Source organism: Carassius carassius, chromosome 34 (genome assembly GCF_963082965.1).
Source record: "Carassius carassius chromosome 34, fCarCar2.1, whole genome shotgun sequence".
Taxonomy (NCBI): Eukaryota; Metazoa; Chordata; class Actinopteri; order Cypriniformes; family Cyprinidae; genus Carassius; species Carassius carassius.
In genome coordinates, this window is record NC_081788.1 from 7466236 (window position 1) to 7493794 (window position 27559).

At 38.1% G+C, this 27559-nt stretch overlaps 1 protein-coding gene across 1 annotated transcript in view; it reads left to right on the forward strand.

The window, feature by feature from the left end:
- The first annotated feature begins 3277 nt into the window (after positions 1–3277).
- The window catches only part of LOC132115412 (transcription factor 7-like 1-B), a 57992-nt gene continuing 33710 nt past the window's right edge, over positions 3278–27559 (forward strand). The window contains exons 1-3 of the mRNA XM_059523877.1: positions 3278–4179; positions 4291–4363; positions 4989–5116. Of these exons, the coding sequence (XP_059379860.1) occupies positions 3994–4179; positions 4291–4363; positions 4989–5116 (387 nt within the window). The 5' untranslated portion in view covers positions 3278–3993. The remainder of the gene's footprint in view (positions 4180–4290; positions 4364–4988; positions 5117–27559) is intronic.

Sequence of the window (27559 nt, forward strand, 5' to 3'; positions counted from 1 at the left end):
TCTCTCACAAGCACACACTGCCCCACACAGCAGTAACCAGCAATTACCACAACACCATGTCATTAGAGACTTATACAGACTCCTATTATCACACCCTCACAGACAGGGAGCATTAAAGTTAACTATGAATAAGAAACGCCATATTCAAGAAAAACAAACAAATAAAACCATGAATAGTGCTGCATAAGGACCTGTCTGTGTTTAACCATGGAAAGCTTTTTTTTTTTTTTGCCTTTCAGCATTTTAGCAGTCAGGTCAGCATGAAACATAGGTCTTAAAAAATTACTAAAATACTATGGATTACTGTATTAATTCTTTACAGGCCCAGTCTTTCTTGTATTCTTTTTGTGCTTATTTTGGGGGAAAATTAAAATGGGGTTCAGAGTATTAGACTCATGACAGCTGAAAGCATAATCAAATTAGTCAAAACATTTATTAGGCAAATGTGCAAATGGCATGCGAACATGCAAGAGATGTTTAGTATGTTGTAAATGATAAGCGCTCCAATTCTATGGAAATCTAGATCTTTCCAGTGAGTTCTGATTTCGCATGGGCCTGCTTTCGGCTGTTGAAGCTCGGTTAAGTGTTTGGATGGGGTGAACGTTGGTGTCTGGCTCCTTCTTTGATGGTTACGCCCTAGTTGTTCTTTTGTGATCTGCGGTGATGGGGGGCTACCAGTGACACATGAACTGACAGTCTGGGAAAGCATGACATCATTGATTTTTGCTAAGATATCAATGGACCATGACAAGTGAACAAAACAAAATCACTTTTATAAGGAGCTACAGCCATTGACAGCCCCCTAGTAAAGTTGCTAGTAAATTTCACAAATAATTACAAATAAACAGCAGTGAACACATTGAATACAACTTAGTGGAAAGGCTGAAATGGTATTTTGGTAACACTTTACAATAAGGTTCCATTAATTAATGTATTAACTAACATGAGCAAACAATGAACAATACATTTATTACAGTATTTATTAATCTTTGTTAAGGTTAGTTAATCAAAATTTATTCATTGTTAGTTCATGTTAATTCACAGTACATTAACTAATGTTAACAAGCACAACTTTTGATTGAAATAATACATTAGTAAATGTTGAAATTAACACGAACTAAAATGAATAAATGCTGTAGAGATATTGTTCATGCTTAGTTCATGTTAACTAAAGTAGTTAACTAATGTTAACTAATCAACCTTAATGTAAAGTGTTACCAGTATTTTCTTATAAAACGTTCTCGCCTGATCTTTGTTTTATATAAAATGTAGTTTTTTTTTTGTAATTTATTACAAAATTGTAATTTATTTATTGCCTATTCATGGCAACCCGAGTTTGAGTCCCAACTTTTGGTTCTTTCCTGATTCTTTCCCCCTTTTTCCCCCAATTTGCTTCCTGGCAGTTCTCTATACATTTATGTCCCAATAAAGGCTAAAATAAATCTTTACAAAAAACTAAGATGCAAGATTTGAGGCATCACTCATGTCTCATAGCACAGAACAGCCACCATAATAACCACCATATTTTCACCATGTTCACTCCATACCATTAACCCAAGAAATGTCAAAGATTAAACATATAAATATAAATATTATTATGACTATTCAGTGTTTGAATGTCAGCATTTTGGTTTGGGGAATAATATGTAATGGCCTCAAATTAAGACGTCTGTCCCACAACATGTTTATTTGTGGCCACGATTTGCTACTTTGAGGGTACAATCAACCTTAATTTGTGATGGTCATGATATATATATATTTTTTCTGCAGTATATACATTATCTCTGTAATATTAGCATAAGCATGTCAATAATGTAGGGAAGCATACAGAAGTCACTTTTAAACCAAGCAGCTTTCAGTTGGTCAATGCAATGAATCCACGTGACCAACATTTACCCATTGTGAAATCTGCGTTGGAAAATTTTTCACATTTCGATATTCTCAATCTCCTCAATTCCTATTGAAATTAGGCCTATGGGATTTTGTCCACGAAAATTAAAAATGTATGCAACTTTAATACAAATTTATTTTGTATAATGCAAAAATGTGAGTGATAAATTTAAAATTTGTTGTCAAAACCCTTTTTAATATGCAATGCTAAAGGCAGTTTAGCCAATCACCACACTGGGCTAGCTAACCAATCAGAGCCCATAGCCTATTTCTGAGGGAGGGGCTTCATAAATGCAAAGGTAAATTTGTGAAAAGGTAAAATTGTGTAAAAACAATGAACCACCCCCTTTCAATGTGCTGTGAAGAACTACTTAAACGTGAGCACATCATGTTTCAAAATAAAAATGCAGTTAGCAATCACCAAATAACCCACATTTTTATGTCAACATGCAATATATTTTGCTCTACTGATGATAAATAATTAATATTTTGTGTGATTTATAGTGTTTAAATCATACCTGAAAACTCACATTTCAGCCAGGAAAGTTTTGATGCCATTTTTCTTTCAATATTACCTCCATATAATGCCCATAATAACATACTGTTTAATTTAACGGCTATCTAATGCTGCTGTTCCACAAGTGCCACCTTGTGGCAAAAAGTGAATTTGCATATTCGCCTATATTCACATTTTATGCAGAACAGTGTTGTGGATGTTAACTGGCATATTAACAAGACAAAAAACTAAATTTGACAAATAATTGTTTGGAAGCTTTAAAAAAATTGGTTTTCTCGGGTCGGGCGGCCTCCTGTAATGCTGTAGCCCAGGGGCCTTTGGTTATCTTAATGCGCCCTTTTCTAGAAATATAAAATTCCCACTTGTAAAATCAACTTTACTTGATTGAGGCGCATCGGCCTCAGAGCGAGTTTCTCTCACTGTGCGGGAAATAGTAAACCCAGAGTGGAATGAAAGTCATTAGACAATGCTTTGAGTAGAGCAGCGAATCTCAACCACTCCGGTCCACACATACAGACAATCCAGTCCTTCTGTTGCTTGGTGAGGCAAAGAGCTTCACTTGGAGCATTTCATTCATGGAGAAAGAAAAGAACTAACTTATTTTGTCAAAGATGTAAGCTACTTGATATTAATAGCTTGTTTAATGAACTGCTTTATAAAAACAGTTCTGCTGTTGTATTGAATGCGAATTACAGCTGTGCTGAACTGCTCTTGTTGATACTGCTTAAATAACGCAATCCCAAACCCTGTGTCACTGAACTATTTCAAGAATCAAGCCCTGAACAAAATGTTCCTTTAAACTTTCTTGTGTGCGTGTGTGTGTGTGTGTGTGAGAGAGAGAGAGAGAGAGAGAGAGAGCGAGCGAGAGTGTGTATGCTGAATGGAGTGTCGTTTTTCAGCGCTTAACTCCTCCTCTGCATTCTGCTCACCCAGAACACACAGACACACACACACACACACTTGCGCATTCCCCATCAGCAGCTCAACGCGCAGGGAAACGGAGCCTCTTCGCGTCCGGACACACTGTTTTCAGTGTTCGTGCCTCAGCTCACCAAACATGACGGTTGCAGATCGCAATGTGGAAGAAACGAGCAGCTGATCTGGGGAGGAATCTGTGTTTTATGTGACTAAACACGTCTTTGGGATAGAGACCACGGAGGCACCGCGACCGTTGTTGCAACTTTTGTTGCACGCAGCACGCGCGCTTACTGACGGTTGCGCGTTTTAAAGAAAGAGTCGCTCAACTTTTTGCGCTCGATTGGTTTGGTCATCGTGGAAGGTAGAATCGGCCGAGAACGTGTCTGTTTCAGCTTCTTTTATTTGTGTTTGGTAAGTTTGTTAGCAGCGGACACGGCGCTTCACGTCTGGAGTCGAGTTTGTTGCAGGGATACCGATGAAACTTTCGAGCTTTGTGTGATCACTTCTTAAAATAATCATGCACGACTTGGATTTTAGTTCGTGTGTCAAGGATTACTTCTGAAAGCTCTCGTGCGTTTTTCCTGCATTGAGTGGACTGCGCTGTTCTCGTGCACTTCAGAGTCAACACAAACTCTAGATTTTGTTACCGTTGCAAGACGCTCGTAAACATGCCACAGCTTAACGGAGGCGGAGGGGATGAGCTGGGGGCGAACGATGAACTGATCTCATTCAAAGATGAGGGCGAACAAGAGGAGAAAATCTCCGAAAACGTGTCTGCCGAAAGAGATCTGGACGACGTGAAGTCTTCTCTGGTGAACGAGTCGGAAAATAACAGCAGTTCATCCGATTCTGAGGTAAGTCAGACACCACCGCGTGTTGACAGACGCATGGATGTGGTTGTTGCTGTCGGAAAAATAACCTTTTCGCTTTGTTTTTCTCCGTTACTCGTTCTTTCCTTCCTTCAGCAAACCGAGAGGCGTCCTCAACCCAGAGCTGATCTTGAAAGTTATGAGAAAGCCCGAGAGTATTTCACTGAAGGTAAGAGTCAACTGCTGTTATGGCATGCCGAATTAACAATTAACCCTTAAAAAATAGTTTGTTTTTCTTACTAGTATTTACTCTTAAACTACTTGTAAGTAATCCAACACAGAATTTTTTTTTTCAATTTCACTTATAACTATTAATTACAAAACAGTACTTTTTTTAATACTATAGGCCTAACTGTTCAAATAGATCAGTATGCTTCAGTACCTATTAGTGCACCTAGTAGCATTTTAAATACATATTTAAAGTAAAAAGCAACTGAAATTAGTGATATAATTGTTACAGTTAATATTTAAGGGATATTAATATCATAACAAATAGGTATTAGTATCCAATGAGTAGTTGTAAATCTGGAGTAGATGCATTATTTGGATAAAGACTTGTAACAAAAATAGTTACATGTTATAAATGTGTGTTCGTGTTTAATGAATAGTTACTAGTAAATAAAAAAAAATCATACTACCCAATATTGGATTAGTATCAAATATAAAAAAAACAACTACTTGCAACAAATCAGTACAAGTGAAAATATCAGCAATAGGAATAAATGTTGAAACAGCTTGCCATGTTGTTTTTTGCTTAACTTTTGTGTCTAATCATTTGTCTCTCCACTGTCAAGCTTTGAGAAGACAGCAAGATGGAGGATTTTTTAAGAGCCCCCATTATCCAGGCTACCCGTTTCTAATGATCCCAGATCTCGCCAATCCTTACTTGTCCAACAGCGCCCTGTCTCCAAGCGCAAGAGCGGTGAGTGCCATTGAACATGCTGTTCGTCTCGGTGCCACTCTAGAGTCCTTTAAAGAGCCAGTGAGAAATATCATGCGAATGTGAATATATATTTGAGAGCATAACAGATTGGCGTCTTTTCTTTAAAAATTTAAGTTTTAGCGCTTGGGATTTAATAGCTCTCCAGTCAGTTTTAGACTGTGTTTTTGTAATTTCAAGTGATTTAGGGAATATGCATGTGGAAGTGGATTGCTGGTGTCATTTCAGCATTAGTTCATGTTGGAAGTTATTAAACCGTTTAATTGGTTTTAATTGTGTACTTTAGCAGTTTGACTTGAATTTGACAGATTTCTATTCATTTATTTGTGCTCCAAGAGATCATGTGTAGTTATAGTCACCGTTTACTGGATCAGATTTTCCCAAGTCTTGCAACTAACGTATTTTAAGGCATTTTGGCCTCATATTTTGGTGTGTAAATACTCTGAAGATTCCTCATGTTTGTCTGTGAAATGGTTTACTAATTGATCTAATACCCAGTGAATCTAATTTGATGCTGTCTGCCACTGGGCTTTAATTAAGCATTTTCAGGCTGCTTGTTTAGCCTTCTTTAAAATGAGATTAGTCTGGCTGAGGAAAGAGGTCTGTCACAGTGAAATACTATCTGCAGATAGATAGAAGCTGCAGAGTTTGCCCGTTCTTTTCCTATATATGTGTTTGAGTTTTGTGTCCGTGTCTGGGAAAGGTTGACTGCCTTTTTAGCCCCAGCTTTGGGTCTTTTCAACCCAATTTGCAAAGAACTCCGCAGGCATTCATGTAAGGCTTTACTGCGGTGTTATGCGTCAGCGCTCTGCAGAAAAAGAGAATGAACGTTTGGGTCTTTGAAAGCCTTAACCGAGAATGTTTTTTGGCTAAACTGTGAGCCATCTCCCCAAATCAACAGCCATTGTTTATTCCAGAGCTCAAATCCTCCTTAACTCTGAATCGCAATGTGATTTGATTGGACCAGGCCAAGCGTTTAAAGCAAAAAGTTGCTTTTTTACCCCCTGCCTTCTAGACACTCGTGCAAGTTTTACTTGGCCTCTCTGTTTCTTTTCACTCGTCCGTACGAGCTCTCCCTCCTTCCCAATCCCTTCCATTCAGTTCCTGAGGCGTTAGTCTTACATTGTCATTCTGAGTGAATGCTGATGGCTTCATTGGGATCTCCATAGGCCCTCATTAGTCTAATGGCTGCTCCCCACACACTAGTTGCATAGTATTTGTGGTACCCAGATCCTCTTTTGAGTCTTGGCCTACAGAGTGTTGTTGAAGAGACTATTTCTTAAATTATCCTGAAAGAGCATGGTTCATCCCACCCTCAAAATCGCCTGCAACTAGCGAACCTTCCTTTAAGATCCTCTTTTGAGTCTTGGCCTACAGAGTGTTGTTGAAGAGACTATTTCTTAAATTATCCTGAAAGAGCATGGTTCATCCCACCCTCAAAATCGCCTGCAACTAGCGAACCTTCCTTTAAGATTTATATGCTGTGGTCAAGTATTGACCGAAATGGTGTATTAAGCCAATGTCAGGCACATCTCACGAGCACAGAAGCTCTCTATTACCGCTAGCATAATTAGCATTAAGCAGTCAAAGGCTAAATATTCAGATGATGTCAGGATTATAACTTATTTTAATTTGTCTATCTGATTGGGGGCCTTCAAAAGTCTTGGTTTCAAGAGAAAATGACCACATAACCGAATTCATCCAGATGTGAGACAAATATCCACTCAAGACTCTTTCCCCTCATCATGTTTTGAAAAAAAACCCCATCTAACTCTTATTATTGCTCAAAGTATTCAAATCGCAAGAGTTCATAACCTCCCAGAACCCGAGCGGTTTGGCGCTCATATTTAATCTGAAAGTTCCAGAAATCAGGAGTAAATTCCGGAGGAAGACTTTTGCCCCAAAACAGATCAGACCTGGACCAAGTAAATCAGGAGGTCATTGAGGCAGATGAGCTTAGCCTGTCATCCGGCACCTCTAGAACGAGCCGAGTGTCAGACAATGAGCGGTTGGTATACACTAATCTTAAGCTCTCGCTCAGACCTCCTCAGTCACAGCTGTCAGAATCACATAAGGAGGTTTCCAAACAAAGCAGAGGAACTTGAAGGAGCCCGTCAGAATCTGAATAATCTTCTGTCTTACGCTCAGACAAATGCACAAATGTAGAGTGTGTTTGCCAGGGAAAAGCATGAGACTGTGTTGCTGTATACCAATCCCTACCCCCCATTTTTTATTCAGAATTTGACTAATTTGACAAAGTCATCCTAAAAGGTATTCAATAGGTTCAGCTTTTTACAGTAGGCTGAATGTTTTGTAAAGTGGAGAATATGAGGAACTAGATTGAATATAAAAGATTTTAATGTTCTTTGTCAGGATGAAAGCCATTCAACTTATACCATGGGATGAAAAATCTTCAGAAGAAAAGGGTTTTTACCAATAGTGATTTTACTTCTAAAATTATTATTTCTTCTAAAAGTATTTTGGTCTCTTCATATGGTGCGCTTGTGCATATGTTACAGTGAAAATGCAATAAAATCAGTCTCGGGTTCTCTGCATAGGTTTGGTTTATATTTATTTTCGTAGTTATTTTCCGAAAAAAACGTCTGTTTGGTTACTACCGTAAAGCGCACAAATCATATTACAAGAATCTGAGTAGACACGGAGCTTGGTAAGGCAGGCCTTGAATGCCGAAGTGAAGCCCTAAAGCAGTCGCAAATAGAGTGAACTTCTAATCATGTTGCTTCTAAACTAATATGTACGTTTCTTGTGCTTTTGCTCTGATATCCCTGAGGTGGAATTGAAAAGCTCCTCTGAATTCATAGATTTCATGTAATATTTATAGTTGTATGAAGGGAAGATTTGACAAAGGGAATATGGAGTTTCGAATACCTGTGGCTTTTGTTAAGAAATACAAAGACCATTGCTTAATCCTTAATATTTCGTAACATTCTTCAGTGACAATAACACACAGATGGGCCTGCACACATATGGCATTGTGATTAATGAGGTTATTGGTGTTGAATGCTGTGTTTTGTTATATTAAGTGATGTTTTGTGATAGAAACTGAAATTCTTTGAATTTTTAATTGGGTAAGATGTCAATTTAAATTCTAATTTGGATTTGAACAATGTTTAGAGATCATTGCATTCAGAATGTGGTTCCACCAGCTGTTTTTGAGCACAAGAACATTCTAACTCCTTGATATTGAGATGTGTGTAATTTTGTGCGTCGTACCTCTGGGGCATTTAAATATCAGTGTGAAAGCTGTTGCATCTGTAGGTCGGTAGTGAGAGTGTAGAGACCTACATTTTCATCCAGATAACTATCCTTGAATGCAACTGTAAATGCTGAAGGCCTTCATCACATATTAATGAAATAAAATTCCACCCCCACCAAAAACATACGTTTTTTTTTTTTTCGTGGCCTGACAGTCAGCTCTACAAGATTAGCCAACGTTGTTGAGCAGTTCAAATCTCATGCTTTTAAATTTACATTCATCTAGTCGTGAGAGCAATCGTCCACATAACATTTGAAAAACATCATATATAGTGAAAATGGAAAAGTCTGGTGAAAAAGAGCTGAGAAGAGGACAGAAATAAGTGGAAGATGGCAAGAAACAGAGGTTTGATGTGACAGAAGGGAAAGCTGTGTGGAAATGGCGGCGTGCAGATTTCCCATAACTGATTTAGGGCCTGCTTCGAGCTGACATTCCTCAATAATCCAGTGGGACTGTTTTTAAGGATTGAGTGTGTAGGCCAACCAGCTCTACTCTACTCAATGCTTGTCACTGAGTTGAACGCTCAAGCCTGGCCTGGGGAATCATCTGTTAGGGGCTCGTGTTGGAAGTAGAGAGAACTTGATATGTGAAGTATTCAGAGTATATGCACAATGATTTTATTGGCAAACAAAATTTAGCCACAATGTAAAGATTAAGTACACTTTTATGTGGCTTCCTAAAAAAAATGTGGTGTTAGAAAAATGTCAAAATCCTTTCATATTTTGCAAGTATGAGTCAGATTTTGAAAATATGAGAACTTTGGTGCTCATTTGAGTGAAATGAGTTCAAATAACATTTATCCACATTGTGAATATTATGATTTATACCCTTTCATACGGCAATAGCCGTGTTTCCACTGTCGGGCCAGTGCGAGCCAGGGCTTATAATAGGCCGGGCGTGGCTAATAGCCTTGGGCCAGTAGCACGAGGCCAGAATAGCGCTGTGTTTCCACAGTCAGGCCTAAAGCTCCGCTGCGTGTCACTAAAACACGCCCTTTACACACCTCTCAGGAACAACGTCACAAAACCCCATCATTTCACCAACAAAGAGAAGTTATCAGAAAACTAAGAAATAAGTCACTGGAACTAGCGCGATCACAAAACGAATATGATAAAGGAGCCGCTTGTTTGTATGCTTTGTTAAATATTCAAATTCAAAAGCATCGATGTTTTACTATAATATATATAATTAATATCTCTATTTGTATAAAAGCTCCCGAACAAAATCCATTATTATATTTTTATGATAGGCTACGTGAAGGTAAACTCTCGAGACGAGATTTATGACGGATAATTTAAGTTACTAAATAAATACACGATTGTGATAGAGAATAAGAAGCTGACTTATTTTAGCTGATTTCTTAAAGTGGTCATATTTACCATGTTTACTATGGTAATGTTAATGCCTAGCGTGCATAGTCTTTTGCATATTAGTCTTTTGCATCATTTATAAATATTTCTGCCTTGTATGGTGATTATAATCCACATCGGATCAAGTTATTTCAAACATTCGCTGATGACTGAAAGTGAGTTTTGAGCTCAACTTATTTTAAAAAGTCTTTAATACTGGTGTTATAGCTGTTATCTTTCTGAAATGATGTGCAGCGCTGAGCTCTCCAGACGCGGAGAAACTCCGCCTTTTTTATGACCACTCCTCTAGCCTCAGCTGGCCCACTTTGGCCCAAGGTTTTCGTCGGGCCAAAAAACCCTGGCCGCTGGCCCCGAGGAAGCCCCGGCGAGGCACGATCAAGCCCCGGAAGTGACCGTGGAAACGCGACTGGCCCTGGCACGCACTAGCACGCCCGGTTTAAGCCTGACAGTGGAAACGCGGCTAATTACGATTCCTAAAAAAAAGAAAATAAAGAAATGTAGATCCATGCTTTCTTACAATTTGTAGAAATGAGATTCTGAACAAATGATATATGAACATATTGACCTTTGATGCTCAGTTTGGCAAAATGTGTTCAAGTCCAGCTCACAACATGCTAAAAAGGCAGTTCTGTTGGTATAGACAGTGAAAGATAAACAGTCATTGTCCTGTACTACAACCTGTTCCCTGTACAAACCACAGCAATGCCTCGCTTCATTTTGATGACAGGTTTTGACATGTAGCGTGATAATGTGTTGTAAACATACTGAATGGATTCACTCCTAAATGTTTTTCAGAGTCCTGTGGCGTTTTTTAACATTAAATTTAATGCATTTACATGCTGAAATGATTTTCTGGTCATGTCTTCACTCTTCTGGAAAAGCCATTGAAACATTTTGTTTTAATCAGTTTTCAGACTCCCTTTTCATTTGATTCTGCTCTCTACCTCTTGTTGCAAAAGCTTTGAGCACAATCCTGTGTTGTTTTAACACAGTAGGGTTTTTGGGCCCAAACAAGGAACCAATCGACTCGCCAAACCTTGTAACTGCAGCTTTTGTGTTGCGGCGCCCACATCGGCAAACAAACACACCTCAGTGGAAACACATTTTAAACTGTTTAGTCTTGTCTTTTGGAGAAGAATAGCACAGGGCACACTCGCACACAAACACACGCTTTTGTAATGCCTGAGCATGTCATCATAGCTCAGGCCACATGTCTTTTCCAGCGTTGCAGGCCTCCGCCGGGCATTTTTCCACATTCAGGTGTTCTCGCTCTGCCAGCAGCTCTTAGCACTTAAAATCTTTGAGACACAGTTGAGTCAATAGCGCTATTGTCAGTGTGTGTGTGTGTGTGTTTTCTGTGTGTTTTTCCTGTACCTGTAAAGAGAAAACTGCAAATTGTCTTCGTTTACACACCCACATGTCGCTCATATGTTTTTTCTTTTTTCTTTTCCGTCAAACACAGAAAGCAGAAAGCTAGCAGAATTCTGAACTTCTCTATACAGTGAAAGTGAATGGGGACTGATGCTGTCCAACTCCCAAAATAACGTTGGAATACAACACACGTGTCATTTCTACTACGTTTGATAATATTATGGTGATTTTTGTCATTTTTGGACCCATATGGCCCCTGATTACCATTCACTTTCACTGAATGGAAAAGAGCAGCATTAACATTCTTCTAAATGTCTGCTTTTTTGTTCCATAATAGAAGGCTTAGGTTTGGACTGACTTGAGGGGTGAGTAAATGCTTACACTCCTAATGTGTGTTTGTTCACCAGTGAGCGACAGAGAGACCGATCTGTTTATGGCAAACTGAAATGAAGTTGCCAAATGTTCTCTTTGTTGATGCTGGTCTCACAACTGTGTAAACGGTCTAGACTGATTTCTACATGTTTTATTTTTTAGCTTTCAAAACAATTTCCTTTGGTCAATGCATCACATTTGACTAAAGTAACATGTCTTGGATTGATGTTAAATTGTGTCCCAATTTATTCCATACAGTGCATTTAATATAATCCCATGTTTTAGTTTATGCTTTTCTTCATTCCATTAGATGTTTCACGATATATCTAGTAGAATTTGAGTCAGAGTAGTATTTCAGTTGATGCAAATGAATGATTGTGAGGGATAAAAGTGCAGTGTATATAATGTCGTGATTTCCTAAGGTCATCTCATTTTCACACCCCGCGATTTATTGGTCAGTGGAAATGTTTTGGACCCTTTTGAAAATCGGTTTTAAGATGGTAGTCATGTTTTGGAACACGGTTGGTTTTTAGCTGGTCATTTAGTCATCACACACTAAATGAAAGTTAAACCACCAGTGGTATGAATTACCAGGAAGTGCATTATTATTGGTCTAAGGTGAAGCAGATACAATACAGCTGCCTAATGAAGCTGGTTATTCCAGCAGTGGAAAGACATATTTCAGTGATTTTCAATGACATATTGGGCTTCTTCTATCAACACAAGCTCATCAAATGTGTGAATTACATTTGTAAATCCATTGAGTAAAGTGTTAAAGGGATAGTTCATCCAGAAATTAAGATTGTCATCCAAACCCAAAAGACTCCTCTTTGTAACCCAGATAAAGATATTTTTAATGTTCTCTCATCTTGTTTGTCCATCCCTTAAGTACACGTAAACACAACTTTCTTCCATCAAATAAGTACAAATAGATCTATGAATTGAGCGAGCCTTCTGAATCAATGAACAGATTTATTTAGCTATCTGTTATTCACATATAAATACTGATCAATTTACATACATTGAGTGCATCGAATATGGCTTTTGAAGGACGTGCGTTCGGTAAATGATGACTTTTGTGAACTACGCCTGAGTTTCTCAAATAATGATTCCGGTCGTATTTCTGTCCTTCACAGATGTTTACCTTAGCACTGGAGCATTGACTTCCTTTGAAAAGACGTTGCACAATACAGAGGAGCAAACGTCTGTTGAATAAACTTTTTCAGGTTTTTCTCCATGATGTTGAAGGTTCTTGTCAAACTCTGCATACACCCACCAGCCATTCAACTAGTGTCCTAGAAAAACTACGAGTGCATCATGGGAGCATGTTCACGCGCTCCATTCTCTGAATTGTGTGAAACACTGCCAGCCTTGGCCTTCCCTCCTCCTTCCTTTCTCTTAGGAGAGCGGGAGTTGGCGTCGACCCCTTCTGCCACCCATATCTTGCCCATCGTCCCTCCTTCTGTTCCGTCCCTGCCATTACATATTCTGTTTATAGCCTTCGCTGGCTTTTCAAGAGACGGGCCCTTTAGGAGAGCTTCAAACCCCCGTGAGGACTGGCAAACCAGCCAGCCCTCCTAACATGCACACACACACACATAAAAACACACACACACACTCACAACGTTCAGTCACATCAATGAAAAGGCCTTTGAAGCTGCTTGGGATAAGCATGTGTATAAATGTATTTTTTCATCAATTTATTAATCTGAAGGAGTAATCTTAGGAGTCAGTCAGGTTTTGCCAGAAGCGCCACTTTGAGATGCCCACTTTTATTCCACACTGGGATGTTTTTGACAAGACACGAGCTGTTTATATCCAATCTTTAAAGTCTAGATCGGGGTCTCAGCGGACTGTGGTGCTTATTTTTTTTTAGTAATACATATATCTGAAGGACTGGTGTAGCGATACAGTGGCACGCTTTTTTTTTTCTTTGCCTGAAACTAGTTGTTCATAAACAACTTCATAAATGATAATCAGAATTAATAGTTCAAGTTCAAGTTGGTCATGCAAATTTGCCATGTTGATTAAAAGAAAGCGGTTTGATTGGAAAATGACTTCTGTGATTCATGCATTGCTACAGTATTGATAATATACGATGGACATTTTTTGCCCCTTAAAATTTTGCCAAATGTTCACTAATGTGACCACAGTTTAACTGTTCCCTTGTTTCCCATGTTAGTTTTGCCCAGTTTAGGGGAGTTAGCTAAAATCAACATTAGCTCAGCAAAAACACCCACTAACCACTATGATCTAACATTAAAAAATTATGGCTAAAAACAGGTCGGCTGAATAAGGATACGGTGACTTAAGGGGGGCCTTCATTACTGTGGGAGTTGATTTGTTAGTTCAGTGTCTATATTTGTTAGCTGGTGGTGTGGTGGGAGTTTTCAAACAGTTCTTCTTGTGATGGTATACTCTCAAAGACCTTGCCTGGTTTAATTGCTGGAATAGTCCAGATGTGTTTCTGTTAGCTGTCTATAGAGACTTTTGTATGAGAGCGATGCTTTTATTGAGTGTGATTTGGAGAGTGACACTCCCCTGAATTTTTGGACCTTAGTCAGGAGTGATGTCATATTCAGTGTGATGTGAACAGGAATGTGTGGAGGATTAGTAGTATCGCTTAAAATAACAATGAATCAATCAATTATCAATGTGTTCAAAAATAATAAAGTACTTTTTTCAAGTTGACTAATTAAGACATTAATAACTACATATATTTTACTGTTGCATCGCTGTAAAAATGCTGCTGCAATTAGTTATTAGATAACTTAAATATCCAACTAATTTTAGTTTTGTTTTTACATCTCTCATATATAAATGTATTTATTTATTTTACAATTAACAAAAACTATTTTAAAAAATAAAGTTTTTTTTTAAGTTAACAGTAATGCCACTGGTTATGATGTGTAAAAGAACAATACGTTTGATTTGTCACATTGTCCTACACCCGCATGAATGTTTGCCATTCACACCCACAGGGAAATGTATACCTCTGTACACAACAGCCTAAACACTAGCTCTCTACAATGTGGAAAATGCTTGGGAAAACAATGCAATGCACTTTGTGTTGGTCCAACAAGATATCGCAGCTGCTCACATGTCAAAAATAAAGCCGGACATCATGACATAGAAGCCTGTTTGTCTGCAAGATATAGAGTTCATGCTTGTCGAATGTCAAACTGTCTCGTCACGTGCACTTTAAGAATACAAATATGCATGCATGCACTTATTACATGTCCCACTAATACCCACTTGCCCCACTAGGCTGTGTGGTATCAGTCTTAGACCAGGTTAAAGCCCCCAACTGGCGGGACAAGGTTAACCCCCTGTGGCCTGAAGGGGTGTGGGGGTCATTCATCTCTCTCCAGGGTGATAAGGGCTCTCTGGCTGATTGATAGCAGGGCTCCGCACACCCTCCACCCCCTCGACTACAGCAGTGCCCCTCCGGATCATGTGTGGCCCCTCACGTGGAGACCAGGGTTTTATTTTACATTAAGAGCCATCAGTGCTTTTAAAACCAGAACACTAAGTGCTGGGGTGTATGCTAATAAAATCTGATTGTGCAGAAAGAGAGCGAGAGAAGGGGGGTTGTGAGTGAGGGCAACTCCCAACCAGACCTTCATCAGTCTGGTATTCCAAGCAGATGGTTTTAGTTAAAGCTTAGCAAGAGAGAGTTGGAAAGAGGAGGCAGAGCAGGCCTGACAAGCTGCACAGTTAGTGGGTGGAAGGAGGGAAAAGTGATAGTGATGATAAGGAAATAAGTAAAAGGGAAGTGGGTGAACGAAAGAAAAAGAGGAGGTGTGGATGGAAGAAGTATTAAGCCTAGTTGTTTCACTGTTGCATGAAAAATGGGATGACAAAGTTGTTTCTAAATGGAAATCTGGTGTGATGGTACACGGAAGTTGTGTATTCGTAAATGTGTTTGCATATTTGGTAGTTCATATTTCTCAACAAAACTCAAATATGCTGGATTTAATATTTATATGTATTTGAATCAATAGTTTTATATACTGCTCTGTAGTTTCATGACATTATGGTTTATTCTCATTAAAGACGTTTAACTATACATCGTTCTGTTTGTCTCTTTCTCGGGTTTTAGACATTTTTAAAAGCTTTTTTCTTCTTTTTTTCTTCAAAAACAGATTTAAAATGTTGGTAAAGGCATAAATCTCTTTAATAAGAATTTTATATCCATAAATTAGTGGAAATATAGACTGCTGAAAGGTGGCGGTCACTGTTGTACTCCATTCATAATCCAATCCTTGTATTCTTGTGCCAGACATTAACATAAACTGTCATCATCTCGGTCAGGCCATCCTTAAAAATGTTCTTGTTTACCGTAACCCGACCGACCCTGTCAATTTAGCACCGACTCATTTTTTTTTTTTTTTTTTTGCTTTTAGTCCGACCGATTTGCAGATTGTAAATTTGCGTTAAGACCGACCAATTTTTTTTTACTCTTCAAACAACTAATACAAACGCAATAAAATACTAATAATTATATTTAAGTAAGTATTGTAAATATATAAATTGCCTTGGCCTACATACAAATGAAGGCTATCTTCTTTAATTAAAAAAAAACCCTTGACGTTATCTGTGTTTACACGGATGTCACACTGTGGCATGTGCGTTCTCTTCGTCTCCTCTCACTCACTGTCAGAGTCAACGGTTCGCGATTGGTAATGATGACTGCGGCTGCAGTAAACTAAATGTTCGCGGTCACGGTTCAAAGTCATATGGGTTCGGGCACCATAATACATCTAAAAAAATTCATTAAAACAGCTCGACACCGCTTTAACTTGGCACGAAGTTCTGAAAAAACTGTGCCCAGATCTTTTCCCATCCCTTCTCCTCTCTAGTCTAAAACCGTGACGTGTCGACTGTCACTTTATGTTCGAAAATCTATCGCCTAGGGCTGTCAAAATAGCTGAAAAAACTAAATTCAAATTTTTTACTTAAATATGGTCAAAATTCGAATTGTATTCAAATTTTAAATGCATAATTTCAGTTAGGGTGAAGAAAAGCTTTTTGCTTCTCTTCTGAGGCTCAAGATAGCGCATCGAGCAAAATATTACTGCATGTTTATTCAAAGCATTAGAATACATGACTGTGAAAAAAACATAATATTTAAAATAATGTTTATGAACCAATTATTATTAGTTAAGTTGCTTAAAGAACTATAAACAAAACAGCATCATGTATGCATGCATTGTTAAATAAATAAAAAGGCGGAAAACCAGTCACACAGGATACATTTTTTCATTTAAAAACATGAGATGCGCGATATATGCGTTCTGTGTGAACGGCTTTGTTTCAGTTTTGATGTAAACAAGATCTTCTCCACATTGATTTTTTTTTTTTTTTTAAGTGGCTTCAACTGGTTGAAAGTTGTGTAGACACAGCTGTGCGCGCGGCCAGATGGAATGGAACACGTACCGGGCTCATAAGGCAGCTTCATTGATGCACACCTAATATTCATATGCGCATTCGAATGTGGATTTTTATTTTAAATTCGACGAATATTCGGAAAAATATTTTTTTTGATAGCCTAATAAAATCGCCTATGCGATTTTTGTTGTTGTTGTTGTTGAAATTTAATCGTGAACACAGCCATGTTGAAGCCTGCAGTAAATGTTTTGCATTATGGCAGTCCACTCTGCTTATTGTTTTTCAAAAATGTTGCACTCCTATTTGTCATTTTGCACGTAACTTCACGCCAATAAATCATCAGAAATATTGGTATTTACCAATATATTGAATCTTTACATTCCTCCCGCCTGTTGTCCATGGATTTACCGATATTTGGTGTTATTTGCCGTATAAAACTTTAGACATGCAAAATCGATTTTACAAGCGATTCAATGAACACTCGTCACTCAAATCAAACTGTGATTTTTTTCACAAAAGTGACAGCCCAAGAAAGCAAAGTAAACGTTCTCTCATTTGTAGGTTGCATTGATACGTAGCGGTGGATGCAAGTAAAACAGTACCTCATTTTTTTTCTCACCTGAAATTCATGCAATAAACATGTTTTTGACAAAGATTTAAATTTGTTTGTGGTCTATATAGCCTGCATCAAAATGAGGTTTGCAATGATGCGCCCGAAGGCACGGGTTGAAGACCCAGTCAGTGACGTCACGATATGCTAATTTGTTTAAATTCATACCGACGTCATCACCATCACAAAAATTTACTTTTTTTTTTTACATTGAAACTTGAAAAAAAAATATAGACCGACCTACCGACCCTTTTTAAAAAAAAAATTACTGTTACTGCAAACCAAAATATTTTTAAGGATGGCCTCAGTTCTATGTCAAATTCTGTCATGATGGAGCAACAGTTTGAAAAAGTAACAATACATTCATATACATACTGGTTTAATGGTACAAGCCTCTCTGAAAGTACCTATCAGTCCTGCCTCCACAGCTATGCAATAGCACGCATCAAGTATGTACAACAATGTGGTCCACTTGAAATGCATGCATTGTGTTAAGTATGCTTCTGGCCTAATAAGCCCCAGACCTTTACTTGCACTATTATCAGTTTTGTCTCCTTGCCCAGCAAGAGCAGGTCCTCGTATGCATACGCATGCCATATGGCCCCTGGACACATCACATCTAGATGAGGATCTCTGATCAATATCATTTGTTTTAAGGCCCAGATTCAGAACGCAGGTCAGATGGAGGCCATGAAAACACTCGAGTGCCACGGCACTGATATTCTCCCGCAAAGACAGCTGAAGCACAGCAGTGCAGGCATGCTAATGATAAGACGACACCTCCAGAGTTAGACGTCCAAGAAAGAATGAAGCTGTTCTTTCCCTCTAGCTTTATTTGTTTTGTCTTGCTCTCGGTTGGTCACGTATGTCCTATCGTCACAGGATATATGCCCCTGTGCTTGTCTAGCACCTCCTGAATATCATGCTCTGTTTTTTCTGCTTTTCTTCCCCTCATCTGCGCCGAACTCCAGATGTAAACGATTAACTTGTTTAACAAGGCCACTTCAGGCAAGGCGCTTTGCAACACTAATAGTCCCAAACAGTGGACTGGCTTTCTGTGCAGTTTTCTGAAGAGTCAAACCATGCTATTCACCGTTTCCATTGGATCCATGTGATTTCAGTAGTAGCTGTGAATCTGTAAAAAGCTAAATTTTGTGTTAAACTGCCATTACATGGAATAACATCACAGCTTTGGATCATGATTATGTGAATGAAATGGATCCAGTTGACTAGAATAACCCCACTAAACATCTCTATAACTTCTGTGACATCTGGGAAGATAAAATCCAGGCCTAACATTCGAACAAACATTAGTGTAAACTTGTCTAAATCAATTAGACTAAATCAATTAGATGGTCACAATGTTCCACCATCTTGCTAGATTCGATTAAGTAAGACTCGCTTTTCTCACTTACTTCCCATTTGTAGATTTAATGACAGCCACTGATTGGTTAAAACATTTGAGAGTCACAGTGAGATAACTGTTAAGGTCAACAAAAATGCTTTGTTTCTGTTCATCACACACATTTTATCAGTGCTGAGCCCATCCAAAGTCCTTTTCAGCAAGGTGGTTCACTCAGCGGCCATCTTGGTAGGCAAACATATACAGCTCCTACTTCCTGTTTATAGATTAATGACAGAACCTGACTGGTTAACACATTTGCAAGTAGCCGTGTGATATCTCTGTTAAGGTCAACAAGAATGCTTTGTTTTTGTCTATCACACACATCTTGTCAGTGCTAATCCCCATCAAAGTTATTTAAGGCAGGATAGTGTGCTCGGCGGCCATCTTGGTAGGCAAACAAACACCGCTTCTTTAACCCTCTACATTGTGAGCAAATCCCTCATATATGCAACTATATATTGCACTACGTGGTTAAATAGTGTTTGTCATGAGCCACTGGCTAATAAACTGTTAGATTTCACTCGCCAACAATTGAGTTATAGGTTAACGATAAGTTTAGCACAGATACATTGTCACTGCAATACACTAGAACAATTGTTGACAAGAAATAAATGTACGCTCATTTATGATGGCGTGAAAAGAGGAATAGTGCACAATTCCCATTAATATAATGGATTTACAGCTAACTGTTGGAATTTATTTAGAAATTATTCATTATTTTAGCCTTTCATGTTAACCAAAGTGTTTAATTTAGCATATTTAGCAGAATTTAACATATTTTTAGCATATAAGGTGCGAAAAATCTGTTTAAAAAGCATATAAATATATATATTTTTTTAAATGACCAATTGTTTCACTAGATAAGACCTTTATTCCTTGTCTGGTATCATGTAGAGCCCTTTGAAGCAGCACTGAAACTGTAATTTTGACCTTCAGCCATTTGGTAGCCGTTGAAGTCCACTATAAGGAGAATAATCCTGGAATGTTTTTTTTTTTTAAATCAAAAACCTTAATTTCTTTTCAACTGAAGAAAGATGGACGTAAACATCTTGAATGACATGGGGGTGAGTAACTTACAAGGAAATTTAAATTTGAAAGTGAACTAATCCTTTAAAAAGTTAGTTCACCCAAAAATGAAAATATCACCCAAAAATGAGAACGAGGCATCCTAGGTGTAAATGACTTTCTTCTTTCGGACAAATCCAGTCAGGGAGATATTACTTTGATCTTTCAAGCTGTTTAATGCCACTCAGTGGGTTTTGCACGCATCAGTGCAAAAGAAACTAAATAAAAAGTGCCCATCTATAAAAAAAAGTGTCTTACACTGCACTGGGGGGTGAACAAAGGCCTCCTGTAGCGAATCGATGCATTTTTGTGAGAAAAATATCCATATTCAAAACGGAATAATCACTTTAATCTAGCTTGCGCTGCGCTCACTGTTGTAAACGGAAGCAGTTCCGGGGTGGATGAAGTATGAGTTCGGCTTTGCGCATGCGCCATTCACAAGTGACGTCCGCAGAAAGGCAACGGAGAGAAGTTAGTAGAAAACGTGGATTTGTAAAGAAGAATGTCAGAGGATTTCGATATAAGCCAAGAGGAGAATGTTTTCCCTTTTCTAAAGTAAGGAAACTTTGCTTCCTTTGATCCTGTAAACAAACCTTGGTTTTCAAGGGACTCACCAGCGCATGCTCAATGCTGACCTCCGTACCTCATGCTCCCGGAGCTGCTTTGAATGTGCATCGATTTGCTACTGGAGGCCTTTGTTCAACCCCCAGAGCTGCGTGAGACACTTTTTTTTTTTTAATGGATGGGCGCTTTTTATTTCACTTCTTTTGGACTGAAGCACTGCAATGACAGAGCTTGGAATAGCCAGGACAATTTTTAATAATAACTCCGACTGGAATCGTCTGAAAGAAAAAAGTCATATACACCTAGGATGACTCTGGGGTGAGTAAAACACAGCCTAATTTTCATTTTTGGGTGAACTAACCCTTTAAGCATTACGATTTCTCTGTCGTTTTCCTGTAAGTTCTTCGGTTCATACTGCCTCTTCCCTAGCACCCAAAAAAAAGAAAGAAAAAATTGATTTAGCTTGTGAGTTCATGCCTTGGGATTCCCCGCACACGTGACTCTCCATTGTTAATTTTCTAAGATGGATTTAGTTTGCATTTGAGTTTCTAAGATCATTTTAGTAGTGAGTGAGACGGCCATGGCGTGTTGTCCGCGCAGCATTTTTAAAGGAATGTGTGCATTATATTGGACTGTAGTGAGGAAAGGACTGTGTGTGTGTGTGTGTGTGTGTTGGCAATTGCAGCACTGGTTGTGAATGGGCTCTTTTGAGAGTTTTAGACTGGCATGTGTGACAGAACAAAGAGACCAGATCAGCAGCTCAGAGTCTTACAGCTGAGGCCCACACACACACACACACACACACACAAACACATTACTTTCTAATTTATACTGCTCGTACTGCATCTTTTTATCCTCCTGCATCTCCTCATCACTCCTACTCACTCAATTATATAGCAATTATATGCCTCATTCTTAAATGTAATATCTTATGTAAAAAAAAATATATATATTTTTTTTTGCATCGGACAGAATTGTATTCTTTTCGTAATCAACATTGAGTCACTTTATTTTTATTCACATTACTGGAATTTCTTGATTGAGCATGATTCATCAGCACGTTTTTCCAAGGAAAAAATAAAAACGACTTTTTTCATCTGACATCACCAGTTCTCGTTAGAATTTTCAACCGCTTCAATCCAGCCATCTGTCTACATTAGAGAACTTTTTCAGTTTTGGATTCAATCAAGTCCTCACTGAATGTCCTGTTCACTTCAAAATCAAATAAAAAGTTTAAGATGAGTATGTTTATTTAGTAACATCAGTATTGTTTTAGAAGATTATGGCACACATTCAGGAAGTTGTTTTTTCATTTGTGTGTGAGCGTTTCGCTGAGTCAGTGGGTACACACTTGTTTTATAGTTTTTTTCCTTCTAGTCCCCTGCTGCGGTATTACTTGTATTAGGTTAAGCTCAGTAAAAATCTTACTGAATGGGAACCAGCACTATTTTAATAACAACTCATCCCTCTTTCTCCTTTTCCTCTGTTCCTGTCTGTTTCTCTCATCATTCTTTAGTGCTTCATCTCTGACATGTTTCGCTTAATGCAGTATAATTGCCAAACAGATGTGGTGAAATGGTGCAGAGACTTTGACCCAGAATTAGTCTCACTGAGTGAGAATTCAGTGCTGGGGCCGCGGAGTAGTGCAACACCTTTTAGAGCTCCAGTGCCAACGGCTCGCTTTGGGCCTGTGTACAAACACACTAAGACTGTGCTTCAGCTGTCACTCAGTTCTGCATTTGCCCTTTAGGTTAACGGTGAGAGGTCAAAGTTCAGGGTCAAAAGCTGAGTGGGTTTCTAGAGACGTGTGTCTGAATGAATCTGCCTTTTAAAGACTAAGATGGAACATCACATGAATGCTTCTTATTTGTCTCCAATAAAAAGTCTTTGTGAACTTTTCTTTTATGTAACTCTTCACTGCAGTTCAGCATGTTTTCTAGAAGAAAACCATTCTTGCTTTTCCATTTAACAGGTCCTTGGCCCTGAAAATCTTAATCGTTCTTATTGGCTTATAGATATTATGTCATCGATACTTTGTTCTGAAGTGAATTTGTGTTAGAAGGAATCTTTAGAAATCTTTCACATCTTTGTTTTGTCATTTGAAGTGGCAGATTTACCTTGATTTGAATACATCCTTCTGACACTTGCAGAGTTCTCCTGAAGTCCAGATCTTTAGGAAGCGTCATTGTCATTCATCAAGTGTATAGCTTCAGTCTATATGAGGTTTGCTCTCTGATGAAGTTCATGTCAGTGTGGTGTCTCTGTAATTGGCTACGTACTTAGACTGAAGTGTGTTTCACGTTAAGTTTAAAAGATGGGTTGAATGTTGAGGTGCTTGCAGCCTTGGATGCAAAACACTGTCTTTTCGAAGAAAAAGAACCATATGTATGAAAGCGAAGACTAAAATGTCATCCCATATGACCAGCTGTTTAACTGTGAAGAGAAGACGTGCTGTGCATTGTTAGGTGTCTGACGCTTTCAGTTCAATTCAGTTTCAATGCATACAATTTGTGCATACAAACTTTTTTGAGATACAAAGCATTAACTTTTCATATTCACATTTTGCTGCTACAGATGAAACTGACTCAATAGCTGGGTTTCCATCACCATGCTTTTATGCACATTTTGAAGTATCGCATCAGAATCAAGTTGGAAATGCTGAATTTAGAAATAAAAATTAATTCGCAAAAGTTTTTACGCTTGCTTGAAGTGGTTTTTGACTTTAAAAAGGGTTAATGCGAATAATGGGAGATGGAAATGCATTTTGCAAATAAATTCCTCCAAGTGCATCAAAAAAAAAAAGAAATGGGACTTTGCGCAATGGGACGGTAAATCCTGACTAACCAGCCGACCGATCTTCCACAGCACCTGAAATGTTGTTAGATGGCCATTCATAAATGCCCGAGCAAAGTCTGTCATTAAAGTATTTCTGTATAATAGCTTCCCAGAACTGTTAAAACGACTGCGTTCCCAAACATCAGCATCCACCTCTGAAAGCAACAACCGCATTCATTGTGTTTCGTCTGCTCGTTCTGAGGTGCAAGTAATTTATTATATAGGAAAATTATTATATTCAGTAGCTTCTCCTACTTTGCGTAGTGATGTATAGTGCTAGTTTATCAGGAAGGTGATGATTTTGTTCTCTTTGACTCGTTGGAAGGAAACCGTGCTTGTTCGCAAATATTTTGTGCGATATTCCAATCTTGCGCACAAGTTAAATTCACAACTTTGGATGGAAACCCGGCTACAGTCTACTGACTGTGACGATTAGTGCACAGTGACATGAAGCGCATGTGGAGCCTCAAAGTTCCTACACCAGTTTTTCCTCCACAGGATTGAATCCTGCAAATTTAAGAAATTGTTAAAAATATGATTGTCACTAAACATTACGAAATGTTATAAATATGACAATTGCCAATAATAACACAATTATTATTAGCAGTATTGTTGTTAGACAAAATAGTTATTTTTAGTGATAACAGTAATTGCTACATACCTTGTAGTAAGTATTATTGTAAAAACGTAGATCTACTACTGCTACTACTACTAATAATAATAACCAAAACATAATGAAAATAATAATTAGTGTTGTTATGATTTATTATTATTATTATTAATAAACAAAATACAATTATTAGTGGTAGTAATTGTTATACGTTGTTATTAGAAAAGCATAACGATACTACTGCTGCTACTTCTAATAATAATAATCATTATTGTTGTTAGACAAAATACAGTTATTGTAAGTAGTAGCAACAATTGTTACATATGTTGTTGTTATTACTGTAAAAACATAAATATACTTCTACTGCTAATAATAATAATAGGTATAACATTATGATATTTATTATTATTATTATTATTAAATGCATACCCCCTACAGAGTAATTTGCTCCTGGCATCAGAACCTAGGGTAAAACAGGGCTTTATTTGGAGATGTAAGACTTTTCTTATTCGTTTGTAGTTTTTGTTATGAGACCAACTGTTTAAGTTTTATTTGATGCCTTTTCTTCTTTTAAACTTTATATCTAAGCTACAGCAAAACAAGAATTTAAATGTCTCTCATATTGCATTTCAGATCACAATGACCGTATTTGTCCGAAATTGACCAAATCATGCAGGTTTGATCTGCAAGATTTTTTTGACCTTTTTTTTTTGTCTTGTGACCTCTGTTTTTCCTCTACTGTGAGCATATTGTTTTTCCTTTCTTTGTGTGACTGCGTGTTTCATGCTCGCTTTCTCTTAGTCAGACTCCCTGGATGGGTTTGGTGTAAATACCTGCGAGCTGGCGCAGTAATAAATGTCTGTAGTTGTCGCTGTAATAGGGTGTTGAGGAGATTTCGTATTAAAGCTTCTAGAAATCTTAATTCCTTCTCCATTGTTCGCACCTCGTTTTTTAATAGTGTGACACATTCTTGCCTTCTACACAAAAACAAATTCCACCTTTAAATGACATCACCCTGCTAGTTGAATATGAAGTCCTAACATACGTTATCAACATGTGAGCAGTGTTACTTGGCGTTTGGAGCTTTTACGAGACCTTCAGGACGCCAGCGCACTGACGTAAATGTATTTACTAGCCATTTACAGTTTATGGCATGTATATTTCTCGTTCGTTGACGACTTGCAAAGTTTTTTATGATTCAACATCTCTGTTTTGACTCCCCGTTGACGAAAAAAATAAGGCCAAGAAAGCATTTGTGTTCTAAACATTCTCACCATTCAAATCCACCTCGCAACACAATGAATTTCCACTAACGCTAGGCTTCTAATCCCATTCAAAGTCTTCATTCGTGAATAAAAACAATGGACTTTGTTAGCTTGTTAGTTTAACTTGTCCAGCTAATTTCTCAAACGTGTCACGCACACAGTTGGCTCTATTAGCGAAAAAGCTGATTCCTGTTCGGTTTGGCTTCCCTTCTATAATGCCTTTCTCAGGGTGAGTTTTTGAACCGTGTAGAGGAGGTGAGGGGGGCTCCTGACCCCTCGGACCCCCGAGCCGGTTCATGGAGATCGTCTGTGGACTTCAGCAAAACCTCACACAGTCAGTGGGGCTGTATGCTATTTGCTTTTCTCATTGTGTTGCAAGCTTTCCTGTTTGTTCTGCACTAAAACAACACCGATGATTGAACGTGTTTCGAAGAAGGCCCACTGGTGATTAAAGCCAACGATTTTGCCCTGGACGTTATGAATGAAGATTATCTTACTCCTGAATGAGGAGATCAGTGGGTAACAAAAGGAGTAGTTCATCTGATAATTGAAAATCATGTCATTCTTTAGTCACCCTCACCTTGATTTTTCTTTGGGAAGTGGAAGGAAAACATGTTTTTGAAGAACGTTCATGCTGCGCTTCCTGACAATAACAACTCAAACGTTGAATGTATTGTTAGTCCTGCACGATAGCATAGCGTGAGAAACAGAATAATACTTAACCTTGTAAAGTCTGACATAAGAGGTAAAAAAAAAACATTTAATTTTTTTTTGTATTTCTGTATGATATGATTCATCAGGATTTTATAGAGAAATAGTGAATACCCAAAGTTTATAGAGAAAAAAAAACACCTTGGTTTTATTCAGAGGTCCAAACAAATGCAATTTTGGTGCAGTTGCTAATATTTATGTGACCGAAAAGAAAAGATGGAAATCTGATTGTATACATTTTTGTTTTTACAGTATAGCAGGCTAAATTTGCATATAAATATGTTGTCCTCTATCTCCCAATAATGTCTTTTATGAATTGATATATGCTTCTGTTCTTTTAAATGCTTTTATTGTTTTATTGTAGTTATATTGGGGTGAACAAATACACATTCATTTGGACATAGACAAAAATATTTTTGCATTTAGACCTACTTTGTAAAAGTCAGAAAAGATTTCACAACAAAAAGACACATGAACCACAATTATACTAAAATTATCTGCTAAAACCTTTCAATCAAACGACTGCAGGTCCGTAGTGGATTGTATGCAACAGTTTTTTCAGCAGCTTTGATTATCTTAATCTAGAGGTCTTAGAAATTTGAGTATTAAAACAGTATGCTCTAAATGGTAAATTATTTACTGAAAACAATGCTTGACAGTCATGGTCCCCATTCGCTTTCATCGTATAGGAAAAGAGCAGCTTGGACATTCAGCTAAACATCTCCTTTTCTGTTCGTTTGAAGAGAGACAGTCATATGAGTTTAGAAAGAGTAAATTATCATTTTTAGTGAGCTGTTCTTGTATTTGTGCACATAGTTTGTCTCGGTCATGACTGCATGCCGGTAAGTACAAGTTTTTGCAGTGCTTGAGTCCGTATGGGAGCTTCCCTGCTGTGTGTATGCGTTTTTCATAGTGAAGAAGGATGTGTGGAGGGTGTATTAGGTTGTAAAGCTCAGTCCAAGCACACAGGAGGTCCGGGCCTGTTTCTATATGCCTTTACTGCTGAGCCACACATACATCCAGCTCTCTATAGACAGCTGTGTGTGTGTGTGTGTGTGTGTTTCTGTCAGAGAGGCTTAAGAGTGAACACAATCAGTTCTCTGTTTTCATAAGACTTGTGGTATGTGTGAGCAGAAACAAATGTGTTTAATTTAGCCCTGTCTGTTCCTTCCACCATCTCTCTGTCCGTCTCTCTCTCTTTTTCTCTATAGAGTGATGTGTCATGGCAGTGAAAAGGCTAGTTTAAATGGTAGCAGTGTGTGTTCAGCCTCTCGTAGCACAAGCCCTTATTGAGAAGCTGCACGATCAGATTTACACACGGGCAAATATTTGTTTTCTCATTTTCAGTCGCAGAAAACTTTGAAAAAGTCTGGGTTTAAAGTGATACCTGTGCCTCATTTTGTAATCTTAAGTCTGTGTCAGCTATATAAACTAAACACTCCTGTAAAATAGAGCCGGTAAAGTTACAGTGCCTCATATGCCACATCTGGACAGAATTTGTCAGACTGTAAATGAAGGTTTACAGATTTTATAGCAGAAACGTACTCTATGCTAGTTTGCAAACATGCAGAGCCAATAA